The following is a 22,967-nucleotide window of genomic DNA, read 5'->3' as shown; positions in this document are numbered from 1 at the left end:
AATTAGTGCTTCTGTGTGCTGAGTTGCTGCACTATGATGGTCAGTAGGCTGGCGGCACTAGATTAATTTTCAACCTAGTATATCTACAATTCACAACATGGAATCATGATCCTCCAAGGGCTCTTCCTCTCCAAGCTATCAAACTTTTCTTGCTTGCTTCTGCTCTTTCTCCTACCTTATTCTCTTCCTATTCTTATTCTCTCATCCCTTTTTCCCCCATAGAAACCTGCCTTCCCCAACACTCATAAAGCATTCAATACACAAAACATAGCAAAATCTCACAAAGCCTTGCTTGTCTTTTTCTTTGGTATGTATACATATTACTGGGTATTGAACTCAGGAACATTCTATCTCTGAGCTACACCCCCAGACCTGCTTAGTTTTATTTTGAAACAGAACCTTGCTAAATTGCTGAGAGTCTCACTACATTCTGAGATTATCCTTGAAACTGTGGTCCTAATATCTCAGCCTCCAAAATTCAGGGATTGCAGGCATGCACCACCTCACCTGTTTTTGCCTTTTTTCTTTTTTATTTAATGCTATACCCTTTTACTAAATGTTCTGTCTCTATTCCTTTATGCAAATCACACATGGATAATAAGCATGACTGGGGACCCTACCAGGTAACCCTAAACCCAAGTCTACACTGATAGTTTTTAGATTCAATTATTTCATTTACAGATAATACTATATATGTGTGTGTGTGTGTGTGTGTGTGTGTGTGTGTGTGTGTGTGTGTATTCTTGAGGTACTGAACTATCCTAGGTGGACTGTATGAACTAATGCACAGATACTATAATCTTCCATGATGAATGTAGAAAAGGATAATGTAACACAGTTGTTAAAAGCATAGACTCAGAAGAAATTGGATTCGAGTTCTACCTCTGCTTCACATTACCAGTGTAAGCTCGGATATGCAACCTAATATCTCTGGGTCTTCCCATTTGCAAAGTGGATGTTTGTACCTACCCCATAGGGGTGATAATGAAGACTAAAATAGACACTGCAGCCAAGTGACCCACAACTGTGTATAAGCCAGTGCTTGGTGCCAGTATTTATTATTCCTGTTTACGATTAACTTCTTGAGAGCTTAATTGCATATGAGTGTTAGTCTCCCTTCTTCCAGATCCTAGAATTCTCAGTGGCTCGTATATTCATATCACAGTGACAATAGGAGCAGGTTCAGTAAGGAGCGTTGCATAGTATAATTTTCTAAGAAAAACAACCAAGATCCCTGGGGATTCCTGAGCCACAGAGAGATTTCAAATCATATATCCCTGGTCTCATGTTCTCCTCCCTCCCAATCCCAGGGGACATTTCTACAGCAGAATGTGATGTTCTAGCTGGCCTGAGGCGTGAGAATGTTACTCCACTGTTAAGGTTGGGGCATGAGAGGAAAGGTTCTGTTTCACTGCGAGGGAGCGGAGACTGTCATCAACCCAACTGTTGTGCAGGCGGCCCATCCCTGCATCCTCGTAGGCTGCTGGGGAGATCTGAGGCCCCCTCTGGAGGGCTTGGCTTTCTCATCTGAAAAATGAAAATATTGGATCAGATGATTTCTAGGGGTCTCTTCTAATACCAACAGTCTGGGTTCAAGTACAGCTTCAGGCAATTTGGAAGGAGACTAGACAAAAGGGAAAGATAGAAAAAAAATCGAAACCACCTTTTCCAAGCTAAATCTTTGCATCTTACTCAGTTGAACAGACTGGTCAACACAGAGTGTGATTGCTGACTGACAGGTATAAATTGATAGAAAAAGACCTGAGATGCCCTTGAACTCTCCTGGCTGTACTGTAATGAAGCTAGCACAACACTTCATTCTAATCAGGAAAGTCAACTTGAAGCAATGAGCAAGACTGGCTCTGAAGGCTGCTCGGTATTCATCCTGAGAGCCATCTGTTTGGAAAACAGCACGGCCATTTCAAGAATCACTGTGGAGCACTGTGGCTAGTGTCAGAAATGATGACTCTATTATTCTGAGTATCTGCTTCAGCATAGTTACAAAAGGGGACAGAGAAGGGAAACAACACACCTGAGATAGGCTGCTGTCTCCTCTGCCTTATAGTTTATCATTGCTACTTCCATCAACAGTTGTTATAAAGAGGATTCTCTGAGGTGTGGGATCACCTCTTCCACATCTTCCATTTCTGGGGCCTCATTCATTTCTTTTTCTCTTGCTTTAGTCCAGACCCCTATTGCTTTCACCTGGACCACTGTGAATGTCTCTTAATTGTTCTCTTTTCTCTCATCCCAAGCATCCCATCCACTCTGCAAGTCCCCCCAAAGAGCGTGCTGCTGAGATTGAATGGTAGTCAAGTCTCTTTTCAGTCTATCTACTCTAATGTTAAAATTGCCTGAAATGTGGTCCTCTGTCAATTCAAGACCAGTCAACTTTTTGGACCGTATTATCCTCTTCCTCTTCACATTTAGGTGGAAGTCAGTTTGGATTGTTTATAGTTTCCTGCATATGTCTGTTATCATTCCTTTTCAATGTCCTTGCTTATGTGTTCTTTCCAATTCTACATCTAGGGGCTTATAAGAATAGTAACAGATTAAAAGCATCATGAATTACTATTAATAGAGACCTAGTCAAAATAATTGTGGTGCATAAATATCCAGACAGTAGGATTATATGCAGTCATTAAAAAAGTACTCTATGGCCTTAAAGCCTTACTAAACTACTAAAAATATATTGCAAAATTTCTGCTTGGATTCCAAAGTGGAAAAAAGGCAAATTTTCCAATTAGTTTACTTTCCTGCAACTCTTGTCTTCCTCTTCTACAAACCATTGCTTTTGTTTCATAGTTAGAGGACTCAGGGCAGCTTTGAGGTCATGGGCTCCCACTCAGTGGCATTCTGATAAACATTACAAGCCTAATGGAAGATTAATTCTCAATCCATAAATACCTCTTTATTTTCTGAAAAAGAAAAAGTTGGCAAGAAACCTCACATTCTTCTTCAGTCGCTCCTATTCACCGTCTTTGTCTCTCCGCACGCACTCCACACGTGTCCCAATATATTCCCATCAGTCCTCTTGTCCCGTTGATGTCTTATGCTCTTTCTCCTGTTTGCTACCAATGCCCTGAACAGAGTCATTTAAGCAGAACAGATGCTGCCTCCCATCCATCATCACACATTCAGCAGCTCCTTCTAAATTCTGGTTCTCAACGAGTACTGAGAGTCAAAGGCTATGAGTCATTTCATTCTGGAGCCCGGTGCCCTTGACTTTGAAACCTTCCTGCCATAGCAGCAGCATTTGTCCCATGGGTAATACCCTCTTTGAGCCTGTGGATGTTTGCTACATCCCCGTCTGCTGTCTGTCTCCCTCCTCTCCAGCCTTACAAGTTCCAAGATGCTCCCTGGAATTTCACCCTTATCTCCACTCCTCTTATACTCTCCACATGGTTAACTTTATCTAATTAGCCCACTTTTTCCGTGAAGCTTCCAAATTTACAGTATAAAACTATGGTACACATCCTGTCCATACCTACCTTTTCCTTATACATAGCTAACTAAAATAATGCCTCAATCTTGGCAGATGTCATTGAAAGGCATTTCCCCTGAAATCTGAAAATCCTTTTTTTTTTTTTTACATTCCTGGTTTGCCCGTATTTAAACTCTTGGCATCCTCTGTTTTCATATTACTTCAGTTTTGGAATCATAACTCTCTGTCCTTTTTCTCTCACTCCCAGTTCTTGTTTCTTGCAGGAACTATATTGTAGCAGCCTCCTAATTGGTCTCTGTGTCTCTAGCTCATTTCACCCTGGTGCCATTCTGGCTCAGACCATCCCACTTATTGCTGCCCAGTGCTGTCCTCCAGCACAGAGCTAATCTCACCACTCCACTGCTCCAGAGTTCTTCGTGTTTGTTCAAGGTGTTTATTTTTGTTGTTGTCAGTACAAGTATTTGCAATATAGCCCCACCTCATTTTAAAACACAATAACTTTTTTATTGCCAAATAGATGTTCACTTTAGAAAACAAATAAAAACATAAACAACCAAAAGGAGAATATCCTTGTGCTTAATTTCCCTGCCTCTGTTGGTTTCTTTGATACCCTACCCTTATAACCAAGTAGGCTATGAGTCATTCCTAAATACACCTGTACATTTTTGTTTCTATTTCTTTCCATGTTTACATTCTTCCAAATCTAGCCAATTTCTAACCATCATCCAACACAAAAGGACATTACTCTAAGATGTCTCCTCCTGGCCTTTGAGTCCCTGTCCAGAGATTAACAATGATTTATATAAAGTACTCTGAGGCACAGTTTGGGAGGTATATTTTATATTCTGCCTTTTTGATAGTTGTGTTACTATTATTGCTGCAGTGAATCATGTGCTTTTTGGACCCAAAACCTTAAGCTTAAGATTCTTCAATGCTATCATTTCCCTTCTATCTACATCAGCTTCCACTTCCAGTTGGTAGCTTAGATAGTAGCAGCACAGTGCCTTCATGGTACAGTAGACTGAAAGGAGAATGTAAGAGAGAGAAAAGGAAAAACATGGGAAAGTGGGGCAAAGAGCGAGACCTCAGTTTTCTTGGAGGAAGCTCCTAGATAATAGTTCTAATAATTCTACGAGTAAAAACCTTTAACTGATCCCTTTGCTGAGCTCAGTTCAAAGAGTGAGTCAAGGTGAATCTTTGAGAAAACACAGCTTTGGGAATGGTGATGTGTAATGTGAAGCAGGTTTACTCTCAACTTCTTCCTTTTCAGTTGTAGAGAGACCAGGCATACAATTTCATTAATAAGAAAGGTTGGTAGGATTCATCTATTGGATTACAATACTATAGAAGCAGCAGTGGTCAAAGGAGGCAGAAAAGCTTGAGAAATGAAAGAGACTTTGCACAAGAGGATATAAATGAATGCCCTGCTTAGGATTCAGAGCTATGGTCTCTTGGTGCAGAGCAGTTGAGAGCACCTCCATTTCCCTGCAGCTGGACAAGCATCCCTGCTGTTCTGACAAGCTCAGCCCCCTAAGGGCCGCTGAGATGCAGCTGGATTCTCAGTCCATAGAAGCTCTGTAGAAAATTTTAGAATGCAACAAGAAGGGTACGGGAGCTGCTTTGCTCAATGAAAATGTCAGGAGTCAGTGAAACATCAGAGAAAGAGAAGAAATGGCAGGAAAATAGTTTCTGTTAGTAGGAGAAGATTTGGCTTGATGCGCTGAGGTCATTACAGGAGAGATGCCGCCAAGTGGTCAGACCTGCTGGTGGGTGGATGTGGGCTATAAGGAACATAGAGAAATCCAGGGGACTGAGCCTGCAACTTGGCTATCTGAGCAGGGGTGAGTGTTATTTCCTGAGATCCTGAGACAGGAAGGAAGGGAGGAGACAGTGTGTGGTGGCAGTGAAGTAGTTCGACCTGAGTTATGTTTTAACCTTGCTATTTTAAAATATCTGTTAAGTTGCAGTATATCAAAGCCAATCACTAAGTTCACTAAGTCAAACATGATAAGGAGGGACGGGGAGGGAATGGGGCAGGAATTAGGTAAGAGATAATTGGATGATGTGTGCATGTATGCCTCCACCATCTTATACTCCATTAAGATGTATGACTACAATGCACCAATAAAAAATTTAAAAATAGCCAGGATGGTGGCGCACGCCTGTAATCCCCGCACTTAGGAGGTAGAGAAAGGAAGATCGCGCAGGTTTGAAGCCAGCCACGCTGGCTTAGGAGACCCTGTTTCCAAATTTTTAAAAAAAGTATAAAAATAGGTTTGGGAGTGTAGCCTGGAAGTAAAAGGGTTTCCAGGAACCCCAGTACCGCAAAAAAAAAAAAAAAAAATTATTTTAAATACAAAGGGAAAAAAAAATACCTGTTAAGACATCTCACTGGAGATCCAGTATATTTATCGCTGACTCAGAGGAAAGGTCTAAACCAGAGAAGTACATTAAAGATGCATCAGGTTAAAGTGATACTAAAGACATGGAATTCTTTGTCCTGGCAACAGTAAAATAGTGTGGACGGGTGAGGGATGCTGTCCTGACTCCTGGGCACCTCAACATTAGAGAGAAAGAGTCAAGAGTTAGAACCAGACCACTGCACATCTGGTCAAAGTATATACTATCTGTATAAGAAATGAGATTTATCAAAGGAAAGCAAATAGATGTGTGTGTGTGTGTGTGTGTGTGTGTGTGTGTGTGTGTGTGTTCATGTATGGTACTAGGGACCCTAATCCAGAGATATCGTACTTCCAGGTTATACCCCCATCCCTTTTTATTTTGTTGCTTTTGTTTTGTTTTGAAACAGTCTTGCTAGGTTGCTGAGACTGCTCTTGAACCTGTGATCCTCCTATCTCATTATGGGCCACTATGACCAGCTAGAAGGGGGATTTTTTTAAAAAGCCATTGACTGCAGTTTACCTTGTAGGTATGCTATGTGTCTTTACATAATTCTCACAACAATCCTGTGCACTACATGTTAATAATCTCATTTTAAAGGGATGAAGTTGAACCAGGCACAGTGGCACACACCTGTAATCCCAGTGTTGGGGAGGCTGAGACAGGAGGATCACAGGTTTGAGGAAAGCCTCCGCAATGTAGTAAGATTCTCAGCAATCTAGGAGTTCCTGTTGCAAAAGAAAAAATCAAAAAGGGTTGGGGATGTAGCTCAGAGGTACAATGCCCCTGGATACAATCCCCAGTACCACCACCAACAACAAATAAACAAAGTTAGAGAATGAGTGGCACTAGATAGTCAGGAGCTGAAAGGATTTTCTTCCCTGTTACTCAGACCTAAATATTTATTCATCATTATGGATGCTGCCACACTTTCCAGGCTCCTTTCACAATTAAATGGCACGCAGGGACTTCTCTTTTCCCCTAGAAGCTCACAGGCAGCCCCGGGGTCAGGCCGCACAAGGCGTCCTGCTTCCCCAGGAGCCTGGGTGGTGATGAACTTCCTCACCCTTCTCTGTCTGGGCTTATCAAGAAGGGGAGCACTGGCCTTCACTTTCTGCCTGTTCCTTTCCTCTCAAACTCCAGGAAATTGTACCGTACAGCAGAGAAAATAGTCATTCACCTTTAGCCACAAACGCAGTTCCAGAAAGTTTTGATGACTAGTTTTTAATCCGTGACTTTGAAGCATTTATAACTAGGAGATCTTGGGGAAAGCATCATTATATTGTATAGAAACTAGAAAATGAGGTATAGGTGTCTGTCTATCTCCACCTATATCTTTGCAGAAATTCTCTATTTATGAAGATACGTAAAATGTAACACTCTTTTTTTTTTTTTTTAATTTGAACAAGCTTCATTCCATGTATCCACTCCTATCTGGCCAGGATGAAGAAAGGTCAGGCTAGTATTTTGTGTTCTCTGCCCGTCCCAGACCTTCTGGGCGATAAAGCTTTGAACCTGTCTGTATTAGCCACTGCTGAGCCCATTTTCTATTTCAAAGTGCTTAACGCTCCAGGTACCCTTCATTTCACTGCATCCAAGTCAGACTCAAGTCACTGGGTCTTTGACAAAGCCCAGTGACCAGGGATGGGCTTCCCCTGCATTCTGCATCCCTCCCTCCCTCTCCAGACACACAGAAGCAAGCACAGGGCTCCAATCCCTGGAGCCAGCCTTTGTTTATGCTGTTCTTCCCAGTCACACTATCTCTGTGTCTGTCTTCTGTGTCTGTCTGTTTCTCTGTCTTTCTCTTTATCTCTCTCCTGCTTTCCCCCTCCCTCTCTTTCCTTTTCTCTCTCTCTCTCTTTTTCTCTAAATTCTGTTTTATTCCTTCCTAGTGAATATTGCAGATTTTTCTCTGTCATCAAAGAAGGGTAAATCTATTTAACTCAGGTAGCTCTTGCCTTCAGCGCTGCTAAAAAAATCCCTAGGGCACACGCTTTCAATGACAGCTTTAGAAAACAGGAGGAAGAAGAGAAGGTGGAGAGCCGACCACAATGGATATATCAAATTTATTTCATCATAGGTCTTACATATATTTAAAAATGCATAGCATGTGGCATATACTGTCTTTCATTTAGTTTTAAAGAAAATTAACCTTAAACATTTTCTTCTAAAGTATTCTCCTCAGTCTCTCTTTTAATGATATTTCTTTTTGGACCTGATCCAAGTATTTTCCTTTCTAAACTTGAGAGAATGAAAGTGAAATAAGGTCTCTGGTAATGATCTCATGGGAACAATTATACTTTCAACTCATCATATCTCTCTTTATTATTTTAAATAATTCAATACTCTTAGCTGTTTTACCAGGTCAATTTCCCTTCTGCTCTTTAATTATAATTTGGAGTGTATATGTTTTTGTTTTGTTTTGTTTTCTCTTCAAAGTCATGTTGAGACACCATTTCAAAATACCACCCCTTGGAAACTTGATTCTCATGAAAAAATATTCTAGGGACTTTATAAAACCAAACTATCAAAAACTAAGGAGTTAAAAATGATGTCATGAAGAAATTAAACTAATATATTTAAATATATGAGTTTTCAAAAATTTATTTACTAGACTTTCATTAGTACATTGCAATTATGCATTATAGTGAAATTTAGTGTAGTAGCAACACATGCAAAAAGCTATTTTTATCTTTCTTCCACAACCCACCCCAATACCCACTCCTCCTTCTCCATACATGCTAATGAACTGAGAGTAAAACCTTTATATATTGCCAAAGCATTATTTGAATCATTTCCTTCCCCAGTTTTCCTTTTTCTCTTCCCACCTCTGTCCCCCGAAACCCTTCCACTGTTCTACCGTTCTCTCTCCACATTTATCCACAGTCTTGCGTTTCCTGTCCTAAATGTCCTTAATACTTCATTGGCACATTGTAATTATACATCATAGTGACAACCAAAGTGATACAAACAAACACCACCCAGATCTCGGTGAGTTTGGTGTCGGATGCCACTCCACCACCACCCTTCCCTGTACATATCAGTGAGGCTGGAAGTGAGGGCACAGCAGAATCTGGCCTGTTTCTTGCATCCATCAGGTTTTCCTTTACTCCTTTATTCCTTTCCATTATCCAACTGGTCACTCTCCTCACAGATCTAAAGTCCCTTTTGTTTTGTTTTCTCTCTACCTTCCACATGTGAGAGAAACATTCAACCCTTTACTTTCTGAGACTAACTGATCTTCATAGCATGCTATTCTCCAGTTCCGTCCATTTTCCTACAAGTGACATAATTTTGTTCTTTCTGGATGAGTCAAAGTCCACTGTGCGTATGGACCACCTTTTCTTTACCCACTCGTCTGTTGACCTATACCTCGGTTGGTGCCGTAACTTAGCAGTTGTGATTGTGCTACTATAAACATGGATATGCAGGAATCACTGTTGTGTTATATCAGTTTTGCTTGGTTTCATTTTATTTCTCAAAATTGAATGTCAAACTAGATAAAAATGAGCAAGGCAACTTTAGAGACCAAATAGACTCTCAGCATATTTTGCGTGCTTTGAATTTCCACCCAACACCAAATATTTCTTGTTAAACTGTCACCTGTTCTATTAGTAGAGAAAAACATGCATCTCTGGAGTACAGAAGTTATGTTAATAAGATCAAATAATCACAGAAAAATGAAGATGAAAGTAATTTTAGGAGTTTCCAAGTCTAATCCTATAGCTGGCAAGAAACCACATCTTCCTGTGTCTGAGAGGTAGCAGGAAATTTGACTATTAAGTGTCCTGTTCATATTGTGAAAGAAATATGTTTCTTTTCATTAAACAGATAGGGATAAAAGCCTCTACCTGCTACTTGATCACATTTTAAAATCCTTTTAAAACCATGGAAAGAATAATACTGACCAGTGTGACTATGTTTAAGGAGTGAATAAAATATCTGGGAGGTAGTTATCACATGGTTGGATATGAGGCATAGGAGAAGTTTCTTGACTTCACACACAATTTTTTTTTCTTTTCAAGGGGACCCAGACCTTAAGCCACACAGGATTTGACTATTCAAAAATCAATGACAGAATAATCATAAGCTTTTCTCCAGTGAATTCATCTCATTTTCAGTCTTGACAATCTTTTCTGATAGGCAAAGTCCCCAGTTGCCACTGCCATTGTCTGGTTAGCACGCTTCAGTGCCCCATAACTTATAGCTACCCTTCTCCTAATGCCGCCTCCAGAAACATGCGTGCACCACGCACAAACTCACACCTTTTTTGAGTGGGTGTTTCCTTAATACTACCCAGGATGGTTCTTTTTTGGTAGCAAACCCATCCACACTTAGAAATATCACCAGGACAGGGTCCTGAGCAGGTCATCCCCAAAAGAGTTGGACCTCAATTTGGGCTTTTGGGTAATTGATATTTGTTAGGTTCTGGACCCTCCCCATATTGGACAGGGGCGGGGCTGACCCGCCTATCCTGCGAGACCCAGGATGTTCCCACGGAAAGCCACTCCCCTTTGATAAAAAGGGGAACACGGCGAGCTCGAGACACAGAAGCCTGTGGGACGGAGAGATTTCTACATCCGTGGAAGGCTCTCTTCCACGCCCTCTCCCACCCCCACCCCGCACCCGCGACACGGGGGTGGGGGAGGGAGCTGCCTGGGACTAATGGGCTGATCTAATAAAGACTTATGCCACCTGCATGGCCGATCTCGCGTGTCTGTGGAACTCACGCAATCATACAATATTGTTGCAGAAAAAAATAGTTTAAGGATGGGTCAAAGTGAGGTGCAGATTGATTTTATGGAGAGAAGAAAGGAGCAACACATTCAGGGAAGTAGTAGGGCATAGGGAGGAACGTGTTAGCTGCATTTTAGCTAGACGTGTACATGTAAAATCTATAGTACAGGGACATGGTCTCACAGGGTAATGTGAGTTCTCTTTTGTGTTGGAGACTGGATACTTAAATTATTACCTCGCAGGGATTATTTTCCTCTTTGTTTTTAATGAAACATCTCTAATAATGTCCCCATCACAGGTTTTGTCGTTCTGTGGTGTGAACTTGAGCAGTACCACACAGATGTAACATTGAGGGGTTAATGATGGTATGCCACACAGATGAAGTCACCGGAGACCTATGGATAAGGCTCTAAATTGGCTTAATAGTGCTGTCTGTGATCTAACACGTAAAAGTAGACTTGGAAATCTGGACTTTTAATCATGGTGACTCTTGTTTTGTCTCTTCTAGCTCCTCCCTATCTATCCTTAGGTCTTCTTTACTATTCAGACACAATCTATGACCTGGAGGTTCAAAGCATTGATATTCTCTTCTCTTGGTTAGCACACTACACTACATTCTGAATTAGATTCTGAAGTTCATTTAGAATAAGAAGGTGTTTAAAGTGTGACTGGCAGTAGAGCCTGACGATGCAGCCTGTAATCACAGTACTTGGGAGGCTGAGACAGGAGGATTGCAGGTTCAGAACACACACACACACACATACAACTTTGATAACAAATGATCTTTTAACACTTTCCAAATACTCAATTTAAAATTAAAATATTAAAAGTGGATTTCCAAGATTTTTCAGGAATTGTGAAAAAATTTTAAAGTGTAAGTGTAGGGGAAATGTTAGTAAAAGCACATCGAGAGTGAAATCATTTCCATTGGCCTAGGAAAAAGCAGAATAATCTTTGTGACCAAGGGTAAACACCCACATTCGTACATTTTTGTTGTTGTTGTTTTAGTCCTGGTGATAGAAGCCAAGACCATGCTACCCCTGAGTTACACTTCTAGCCCATTTTATTTTATTTTATTTTATTTCATTTGCAATACTGGGGGTGGAACTCAGGGGCATTCTATCTCCGAGCTACACCCCCAGCCCTATTTTTTATTCTTTATTTTTGAAATGGTCTCAGCTGAGTTGCAGAGGGCCTCACTAAGTAGCTGAGGCTGTCCGCGAACCGCTATCCTCCAGGTCTCGGCCCCCGAATGCTGGGATTACAAGTGTGCACCACTGAACCTGGCTTGCCCTTTTTTATTTTAAAAGAGAGTCTTGCTAAGTTGCTAAGGGTTTCACTAGGTCACTGAGGCTACAGAATACAGATAAGTATTTTTCATTTTCGTTTATTTGTTCATTTATTTTATGTTACTTGGGATTGAACCCAGGGGCATTCTAGTTTGCAGATACAACTCCAGCCCAATGTTTATTTGTTTTTAAAAATGTTGAAACACAGTCTCACTCAGTTGCTGAGATTGCCCTCAAACCTAAGATCCTCCTGTCTTAGCTTCCCAAGCACTGGGATTACAGGCATTGCAATGATGTCCAGATCGAATTATATTTTTTTCTTTTTTTTATTGATGTGTTCTAATCATACATCTTGATGGAGTACACGATGGTAGAGGCATATATGCACACATCACTCATCTAGCCCTTCCCCTACTCCCACTCCGTTTTCTCCCCCACCCTCCTTCTCAAGTTCAGCTTAGTGATTGACTTTGCTATGTCTGTAAATGGACATCTTGTGAATTAAGGTGTTTTCCTCTTCCCTCTCCCATCCCCCCATTTAGGTCACCCTCTTTACTCGTCTAAGATTTCTCCCTCCTTTGTCCCATTTTCATCCTAGCTTTTACATATTAGGGAAAGAATCTGATTTTCTTACTTCATAGTCTAATTTTATGAACCTTAAACAGAAAAAAAAGTTCACCATTAGAATACAGTGAAACAGTGATCCAGGGAAACCACACTCTCAGGTATCTTCCTTTCTGTTTGTTGATGGAGAAGCACAGGGAATACTTTTAAATTTATTTCATCATGGATTAAATATATACATCTAACTTGAAGATTTCTTAAAGTTTCTTTTATATCTGAGAGTCTCTGATGGTCCTGTGATTTCTCGTGCCACTCTCAAAGGTCTCCTGATATTAGGCCTACTTTCTATTCAGTTTACAAACACCTGCCAGTACGAATTTGATACAGTTCCATATTTCAGGTTCTGAAATATGGTGATCTATTAATATTGACTCCTAAGATGAATGCGGTGTCAAATATAGCTCTGTAAGAAGCTGGCTTTAATATCTTGCCTCTGAATTTCGGGATGGCAGGCCCATACCTCCCAAATCAAAGTATGCCATTTAATGTGAGATAGTTTCATTACAGCACAGGAGAAAATAAACTTGCTGGTCAGAACAAAACTTTTTTTAAAGTCCATTTCATTGTTAATTTTCCTTTGTGTATTTTTTTTTTTTTTGGTGGTACTGGGGTTCCTGGAAGCCCTTCTACCTCCAGGCTACACTCCCAGACCTATTTTTACATTTTTATTTGGAAACAGGGTCTCCTAAGCCAGCGTGCGTGGCTGGCTTCGAACCTGCGCGATCCTCCTGTCTCTGCCTCCCAAGCACGGGGATTACAAGCGTGCGCCACCACGCCCGGCTCCTTTGTGTATTCTGAAGAACTTTAGTGGTTAAAAAAATTAAAATATCCTGCCGGGCGTGGTGGCACACGCTTGTAATCCCCGCGCTTTGGACGTGGAGACAGGAGGATCACACAGGTTTGAAGCCAGCCGTGCTGGCTTAAGAGATCCTGTTTCCAATAAAAATAGGTCTGGGAGTATAGCCCGGAGGTAGAAGGGTTTCCAGGAACCCCAGTACCATCATCATCATCATTATATTATTATTATTATTATTATTATTATTATTATTATTAAAATAAAAATATCCAATAGCAAAACTATTAATGAATAATTATCCAGCATGAGAAGCTGAAGAGCTCTTACTACACATTTAGGAAACTGAATGATTTGAGAGAGAATCCTTGATGACTGAGGAAACAGAATAGTCAAAAAAGAGAGGGAATAAGCAAACACCATCATGTCACACACACTGGGTCGTATTTAAGGAGATGTCTCCTCATAGTGGGTGTTAGGCGCTTAAAAGTGCGGCACTTCTTTTTTACTTACTCCTATTTTAAGTGATTGCTTTGACAGGTCTTTGAAGAAAAGGTAATTTTCTGTCCTGCAGATTCCGTAACTGACCTGAAATGTCTGATCTTATCACATTTCCACTGGAGACAACGTAGTGATTTGCGCCCGGGGTGACCCGCCAATCAGTGCTAGCTGGTGACATTGGATTGTCAAGGGTGCTCTTTAAGGCAGACACCGATTAATTATTTATCGTGATCTCTTGCTGAATAAATGACTAATATCATTATTTAGTGCAGCCTTTGCACTTTACACTCACTGAGTACTTAAAAATTCATCCGTGGCCATGAAGAAATGACCATGTGTGCTATTCTTAGGAGGAAGCAAGGAATCAGTACCAAGGCTGCGTGACTACTCTGTGGCACAGTTACAGCCTTCACTTGCTAAGTTCTGCTTTGAATTCCAGCTGAACACTAGGATGATTATGTGTGAGGCATTTTTAATGTGTTCTAATCTCCAGAGTTAGATGTCAATAAGTAACAAATTAATTCAGTTATAAAAGTGACCCTCCAAAGACAAAAACATATACCTTTTAACATAGCAATGTTCACTTGGAAGACATTTAGACAAGCTAAATTTAACTGAGCTCTGGCAATTGTAGGGAAAGAAACTCACGGGAGTCATGTGTGGTAATATGCAACTTGTGATGCCAATACTTGGGGGCTGAAATGGGAGGATCACAGGTTCAAGGCCAGCCTCGGAAATTTCTTGAGACTCCGTTTAAAAAAAAAATAGTTGGGGCTGCGCATGGTGGTGCAAGCTTGTAATCCCAGCATTTGGGAGGTAGAGACCCGAGGATCACAGTTCAGGGACAGCCTCAGCTATTTAGTGAGGCCCTTCGCAACTCAGGGAAACCCTGTTTCAAAAATAAAAGACTTAAAAGTAGGGCTGGGGATGTAGCTCAGAGGTAGCATCCCCCTGGGTTCTAACTCCAGTACTACAGAAAATAAATAAAGTTGGAATTCAGCTTGGGGATAGACTGCCCTTGGTTCAACCCCCAGTACAAAAAAGAAAGGAAGAGAAAAGAAAGATGTTGTATGATACAAATTAATATTTGGACTAAAGACTATTATCTAAGAATATGGACTGTTATATAAGACACTTTCAACTTTCTTGTCAGCCTTAATTTTTTTGGTCTGAGCACTCTACTCCTCAGCCAGGGCCTATCTGTAGGGTGATCTCACTGAAAAATAATATTCTTGTACTGTTATATTAGTAAACTGTGGGTAAATTTTATCCTAAATTTGTAATTAACAAGTAATATGTATATGACGATGAATGGATGGATGGACAGACAGAAAGATAGAGGTGGATCTTCCCTTTTATTCTAAGAGAGAAGACTGGCAAAGAACCAAGCTTTCAATATAGTGTTAAGACTTGTTCTTATTAATCTTTGCTTTAAAACTGGACAAAGCAAGAGGAAATATAAGAGGGAATGATAATAATGATAAATAATTACATTTAATTATACTAGGTAACATTTTTTCAGGCTTTATTCTGTTTGGTACTGTGTTATTTTTAAAGAACCCCACAGTGTCTATGGATATGAAGAAATAATAGAGACTGAGTATTTTCCAAGTTCAGGTAGCTAGTAGAAACCATAGCTGGGCCTAGAGAAAAGTCAAGCATCATTGCAGAGCTTCACTCTTTCTTGATCCATCTGAACCTCTAAGGGAGACTTAGAATCATTTTTAAGTCATAAGTTTAAGTCCCTGGTGTTTTATCACTGCCCATTACATGCCTGCACACACATCCTATGACTGAACCCTCCGCAGCTGGCTGTGGGTGTAATGGACTCCTTTGAAAAGTATGTTTCCTTCAATTCTGAAGTTTTTCAAGCATCACATAAACCAGTGATTCTTAACAATTATTTTTGATCAGACTGCATTGTGGCAGATTTGCTGTTTTAATACAGAACGCTAGGTGGTTTGTTTGAAATAATTATGGTGGCTATTTATTAAAATGTGGCCACAGATAAGTCAAATAGTACACAAATAAATTCTTCCATAGAGGCACACATAAATAATACTGATAAAGTCAAACAGCTGTCATTGACCCCTCCAGTGCCATCCCTTGGTACAACCACTTTTGAACCTACCACATAGGTCAATGGCTTGCAACCTTGCTTGTTTGTTCCTTCTAGTTAAAGGTTCTAGCAACATTACCAATGTGTGTATATGCATTCATGTACAAAAAAATAAGAATAGTAACTATTATTGAATGCCTGCTACATGCATTCTCTGTTCTAAATACTTCGCCAGCATTGAATTCTCTGTGTTACTTCAAGGAAGTTCTATAGGTATTGTTATCATCACCATTTTACAGAGAAGGAAACTGAGGTATGACAGGTTAAGTCACTTACCCGAGGCCACTCAAATCCTGTGTGAAAGCAGAACAGAGCTCAAAACAGGTGGTCTGACTCCAAGGTCTGCTCTGAGCTGCTGGATCCCAGCTGCTTCTCCATGAGCCAGGTTCCTAGGATATGATTTATGGCACATACAACAAATAGAATTTTGTAAAAAAAATGCACATGTTGGTAATACTGAAGTTGTCACACTTTTATCTTTGGCCCCCAGTGAGTTATCTGAAGCTATTCCTGTGAGGCATGCACCCCTCTTTGGAGATCACTTTGAAGGATTCTTGTAGGAGAAATTAAAACGGCTTGATGTCCTTTTCTAAGTTTGGATTCAGTGATGACCAGAAAGTCTATAATGGAATTCCTCCTCCATTTGTCGGCCCACCCTTTGTTTGAGCCATAGCCCTCCCTATCTCCACTGCCATTGAACCAGGATGCACAGGGCCCTCCCAGCTCCCTCCAGTTCTCCCTTTCCATCTTCAGTGTTTAAGTTTCACCTTTTTGTGACAGCTTCTTTAATCACCCTACCTAAAATTCACACACACACACACACACACACACACACACACACACACTATTCTCCTTCTCTGTTTTACTCTTTTCCCTCATGTGTTGGCCAGATATTAGTCTCATTTTTCCATCCCCACCTCCAGCTCCAAAGTAAACTTCTTCATACATGAAAAAGTTTCCATCTGATTTATCCACTATTGTAAATTGTATTTTCAGTTTCTATCAGCATGGTATATTTCAGACTTTTAACAACTTGAACTGCTTCCCAGCAGAATTGTAACGCCCAACTATTTTTTTTTTTTGTCTTCTTTTTTTAACTTACACACAAAGAATACACACAGTGGGCACTTAAATCTTTTGTTTCTGAAGTCTAACTCTGCCCGTATGGGTCAGTTTTCAGATCAGGAGTCCATAGGGGATAGGTTTGGCCCTATCTAAGATGATCAGGAAACAATATAATTTATGAGCTGAACTGAATTTATGAAGGATACTGAGTTGGGTTTTGTTAAACTAATATTATGGCTGCAAAGATGGCATGTCAGATGCTTCATTCATTTTAAAGACCAAATTATTTCGTAAATCATTTTTTTACAACTTTACTTCATACGGGAACGATATCCGTAGAGCCATCTTTAAATGTACCACACCCAGCCTTCACTACATCCTGTTTCTTCTCATCTTTATTTAATTCCCCAAAGATACATTTATCAGATTTGTTACGCACCCATTCATATTTTAGTTTTTTATTCATGCAGTCTTGTCCACCAGTGACGCTTATTCAATCCTTCCTTATACATGCCAACTCAAACCAACATGAATATCATCTCGTGTTTCTTCCTTCAGACACAAAAAGCAAAATAAATAAATAAATAAAAATAATAATAATAATAATAAAATAAACTCCTGTTTTGAATACCTCTGCCAATGCAGCCCTATTAGCAAACAACACCCCGGGTATGCTTGGAGCTCTCCATCTGGCATGAAAGCTTCTTGGGAGATGCTGCACTGTGTAAGAAAATGTGTTATGCTTTAGAGTCTTTAAGGTTGCCTTTCTTGACTGTATGAATGCTATACTATTTTCTTCTCTCTCCTCACTCCTCCCTATTTAACAGCAGACAAACCCAGGGAGCACTGAGTGAATCTGACGATCCCGAAACAGGCTGTCTCACTGATAACAAGCCAACTTCTCGCCATTTCTACCCTGTGGCCCTTCTGCTCGTCAGCTCACACCTGCTAGTTGTGTGGCTCATTTTAAGTCTCGCGTTACTCTTAGCCAAATACCAATAAGTTTTATGTTGTATTCCTTTTTTTTTTTCTACAAATAACAATGGACTTTAAATTATGGGACAATGCTGTAATATTTCTACATTTTCAGATTCACAGAATTTAAAAAAATTGAATTGTGTTTTTGTTTGTTTTTCCAAAAATCTAAAAAAAAAACAAAAAAAAACAAAGTACTATGCATTACGTGAATTATTATTTTGTTCTTTTGTTCATGAAAAGACGTGTTTTCCCACTGTTAACTATCTCAAGAAGAGTTTTTAAATCACCGTCTTTGGAATAAGACAAAGAACAGTATCCTGAAAGCTTGAAGTTCTGAGCCTCCTCTTCCTCTTCCCATTAAATTGATTAGAGAAATGAATACTGAATTTGCACAGCACACTCAAGCCCTGAGCGACTTGTCAGGGATGTGGGAGGCTACAGACTTGATTTCCACTGTGCTAATAACATAGTTGCCATCAGCTAATCGAATTTGCTTGTTTTCTTTTTTTTAACCTGTTCTTCAATTCCTTTGCTGCACTGAACCCTTTTCTGTCAAGTAATTTTATGGAGAAAATGGCTATTTATGTTTTGTAATTAAATTAATCTGTTTGTAACTATCGTTTGGGTTCGTTTGGCTTTCACGGTACTTTTCTATTCTTTTTACCAAGGTCTTGTTGTGTCTCGATGCGCCATTTGAGCACCTGTGACTTTTGTATTTCCTGTCTGTGGACAAGCACTCTCTCTTTACCAAGCTGACACTTGGACCAGGCTGTTCTGAAAGCCATTTTCTCTCTTCATTGCACAGCTAAAATAATGAAGTAAAATAGAAATGAAACTTTCCTTTAAAAATCTATAGGGCCAGACTTAATAAATTAAATGCCTTATTCCTAGAACCTGCATCCTTAGGGCTACATATAGATTTTAATGTGTATTAAAGAGACTGAGAAATTAATTTGTGGAAGAGTTATAAAAAGGCAGATATATTTATGACAATGAAGTGAAGCTGTATTGTGGAGCAAATTATATTTAAAGAGTTTATTAAACCTTAAATGTCTGTTAAGAACAAAGAGACCTTAATCATCTCTTTCCGAAGGCAATAATGGTATTGGGCCTGGCCTAGGATTTAATTTTGTAAGATGTATCATCACTTGTGGAAAAAAAAATGTAGAGTTGAATCTTTGTTATTTTTACTTGGACTGTTGCTGCAACTCTGCATTGAACAAATAAAGCATATTTATTTATTCTGTGTTTCATGAAGTTGTACTTTTTCCCCTTTCACCAGAGAAGGATGCCGCATAGAAAATGTACTGAAGAATATCAAATGCAGGAAGTATGCTTTCAACATGCTACAGCTGATGGCTTTCCCCAAGCACTACAGACCTCCAGAGGGGACTTATGGAAAAGCTGATACCTAAGGGTACCGACATGTAAATAAACAGGAACACAAACACGTTTCAGTTGGATAATTTCCACCTTGGTCTTTTTTTTTTTTCTATTGTTATGAATTTGTCTGGGGGAGTGATCATGGGTGGTTTCCCAAACCTAGGAAATATTTGAATAGTTATCAGCATATGGCCCTGAAATAACTCCATTTAAAAAAAAAAATTCTGTTTCACATTGTCAATTTCTAAGTCTGAGCGCCTCTGGGCTGGCCCTCCCTTGTTGATATGAGTTCAGAAAATATAAGCCTTATTCTTGGACTATTTCAATGAAAGACATCTAGGAAAAATGAATGTCACTCCCGGAGGACCCAAGATCATTCAAAGAATGATGCTCTCCATCCAAAAGGGAGAATGGAGGGGGCAAAGAGGAAAGAGCTATGTGGTGCTACTTCATGGCCTGGACCGCAGAGAAGCTTGGAGCCCCTTTATAAAATGTATTAAACATCTTTCTAGGAAATGGCCTGGGCTATGAAGGACTAATCTGGTGTGTCCATGAAGACTTTTGTCATCTAGCACAGATGAGACTCCTTGTCCCAAACGGGTAGACGAACAATGTTAGCAGGGCAGTAGAACACACCTTTCAGAACATGACATCTTTCCACAACTCCTCCTGTGCAGGATGGCCTCCTGTGGAAGTGATGACATAAAATTTTAATGATATAACGAGCCGGGCATGGTGGCGCACGCTTGTAATCCCAGCATTGGGGATGCTGAGACGGGAGGATCATGGTTGGCGGCTAGCCTCACCTACTTAGCAAGGCCCTCCACAATTTAATGAGACCCTGTTTCAAAATAAAGAATAAAAAAAATAGAGCTAGGGGTGTAGCTCAGGGGTCTAATGCCCTTGCATTCCATCCTCAGTATCTCAAAAAAAAATTAATGATATAATAGACAAAGCACTGCAAAGGATTGAGACTGTAAGGAAATTAAAGGGGAAGAGCTTGCTGGCTTCCAAAGTGAAAACCCTCATAAACTTGACCTTTATGTAGCAAAGTTTATAAAAGTCAGAGGGACACCTTCACAGTGCTTTCTAGCACCCTCTTTGGTGTAACTGTGTATCTCACCTAGCATGGTGTGAGTGAATATATCTTAAGACATGTGCAACCACAGCTACTTAGACACAATGATATTGTCAACTTTAATTTCAAATTTGTACTGATACAGTAAATGAAACCCTTTATAAGTTTCCTAAAATCCCAAGTTAGAAGTTTCCTTAGAGATCATCTTCTTGTGCAATATAATTATTTGGAGAGGGGAAAAAAAGGCAAATGATGGATGATCACCTCACTTCATAGTTGCCGAATCATGATTACGGTCTCTTCTTACCTTTGTACTCTCCTCAGCTCCTTAACCTGGCTTTTCCCTTCTCCAAAATAATAATACATGAAATTCAGGCAGAATGGGAGTTGGTTTAAAATGAAATTGATTTATCACTGGAATTACAGTTTTAAGTATCCAAATCAGAACAAAGGAAATTGATTTTTTTCTAGATTTGAATAATTCATTTTATTTTTTCATCATCAGGATTGTGTCATCTAGAGCATACATCTTCTTTGGGAATCCTAGTTTTATGACACAGATGTCTCTTAGCAGTGAACACATTCAAAGGATGACTTTCTGGGGCTGTGCATAGGTAAATTGCTAGCTCCTTGTCTAAGAAGCCTGCTGGAATAAGGGTTTCAAATACAACTCTAGCCCCATGTCAAATGTTTTAAGTTGCTTTAAATTGAAGATAATCCTTCCAGGCTTTTCAGTGTATTATTTCAGCTAGTGCTCTAGAGGTATTATTGAAGCAGTTACCAAACTGTTTTAAGCCATTTTTAATGAAAAGTTTCTGCATACTCTAGACCTATTCATGAATAAAATTATCTTGGTCATCTCTGTTCTCCCTCATTCTCCAATTCAGTGATATAAAAATGACCTTTGAATTTATTCAAAATAGTGGATATATTAATTACCTGCTTAGATTTAAGATAAAATTTAAGATCTTTGTGATGACAAAGATCTCTTTGGATAGCTGTGAAGTATTATTTTATTTTTTATATAAGATACTCAGTTACAAAAGACCTTAAATGATTTACTAATCTGTAAGTATTTTATGAACAAAAATTGCTATTTACATTTTTTCATGGTACTGGGGATTGAACCCAGAGACCTCACCCCTACCCCTAAGCATGATTTTCATTTCCTATTTGGAAACAGGGTCTCACTAGGTTGCTGAGAAACTCTCTTAAGTTTTTGAAGCTAGCTTCAAACCTGTGATCCTCTTGTTTAAGCCTCCCAAGGCTAGGGATACAAGCATGCTCCACCATGCCCAGTGCTATTTACATTTTTAAAATAAAAACTCTTTACATGAATATTGGAAAACATTAACTCCAATGCCAACAGTAGAAACTTTTATAAGATATCTCATAGATTTAATAAATACTAATATATAAGCCTCTAGGGGTAGAATTTACTTTAATGCAAATACACACAAATTTTCACTTATTATTAACACCATCATCAGCATTTCCTTATAGAAAGCCCATATTTGTGCATACTTCTAAAACTAGATTTCACCAATGAAATTATGTTGCACAAACATTCTGGCTCAGATAATCCAGTAAGTATCCATGGAAAACCTCTTTGTTATTTCATATTGTCAAGGCCTTTTTAATGTTAAAGGAAAAACATTTTTATAGCCCTTGTAAGAACACAGCCACAAGTCATGTTTTTCTATCTATATTTTCATTTAATAATACACCAGCCCAAAAATGAACTAAGAAATGACATTTCCAAAAAGCATAGTCTCGGTCTTTTTTTATTTTACTATCATCAAATGCAGATATCATTTCTGGCTTGACTATTTACAAAGGCCCAGAAAAAACATATCTAAAGAAAAAGAAAGGTGCCCATTTGATTACAGTTGGCCCAGAAACAAAAGTCCTGAGTCTGGAAATGTTTCCCAAACATGTTAAACATTTGAAATACATTTCAAACATTTCAAACATTTGATTGAAGCAAATTCACACTCAGGCGCACACATTCCATTTTAATTCTTATGTGATGAGTCTTTTTTTTTTTTTTTTGAAGTTTTCTTGTGAACACTGCCTCAAGATGTAATCCATGGGATTTCCTCCTTGAGATTTTCTACCAGAACATCTTCTTGATGCATATGGCTCAATGGACCCCATGCTCCAGGGCATCACAGGAACCATCTGATTCAGGCTGATAAATTATGCTGGATGTCTCATTGCTGAGTCAAAGCAGTACTGGCATGTTCTTAATCTCCCGCTCCTTATGAGACTAATGCCTCTTCTGAAGAATTATAAAGCCTGAATATGTAGCATTGGATGATAGACATTCCTCCTCCAGTGGAATTTTGCATAAAATAAGACTTAAGATGGAAAGCAAAACAAAATTGTGATTTGTATGGCGTCATGCTATTTCTTCCCAAGCAAATCAAAGTCTTCTTTATGTAAAAGTTGAGAACAAAGAGAGAAGATACCAGTATTGTGCAGATGATGGCTCTTGTTGACTTTTAAGGAATCGATCATTAAATTGTCAGGAGTTTTATAAGCTGGTTGTGGCA

The 22,967-nt window shown here is 39.4% G+C and overlaps 1 protein-coding gene across 8 annotated transcripts in view; it reads left to right on the top strand.

Moving 5' to 3' along the window:
- INPP4B (inositol polyphosphate-4-phosphatase type II B) overlaps positions 1-19,366 on the top strand; it is a gene marked incomplete at both ends in the record, with an annotated part of 387,908 nt that extends 368,542 nt beyond the window's left edge. For 5 of the 8 annotated variants that reach the window (XM_080697036.1, XM_080697033.1, XM_080697032.1 and 2 more), the window contains one exon: positions 19,234-19,366. In XM_080697036.1, the coding sequence (XP_080553162.1) occupies positions 19,234-19,366 (133 nt within the window). Of the gene's footprint in view, positions 1-17,800; positions 17,976-19,233 lie in introns of those variants that run through there. The other 3 variants (XM_080697034.1, XM_080697035.1, XM_080697031.1) reach the window with 1 other exon arrangement.
- Between the last annotated feature and the right edge of the window lie 3,601 nt (positions 19,367-22,967).

Source organism: Muscardinus avellanarius, assembly GCF_963383645.1.
Source record: "Muscardinus avellanarius genome assembly, chromosome: 6".
NCBI classification, from domain to species: domain Eukaryota; kingdom Metazoa; phylum Chordata; class Mammalia; order Rodentia; family Gliridae; genus Muscardinus; species Muscardinus avellanarius.
The sequence above is the reverse complement of the archived record's forward strand: the minus strand, read 5'-3'. Positions and strand labels throughout refer to the sequence as shown.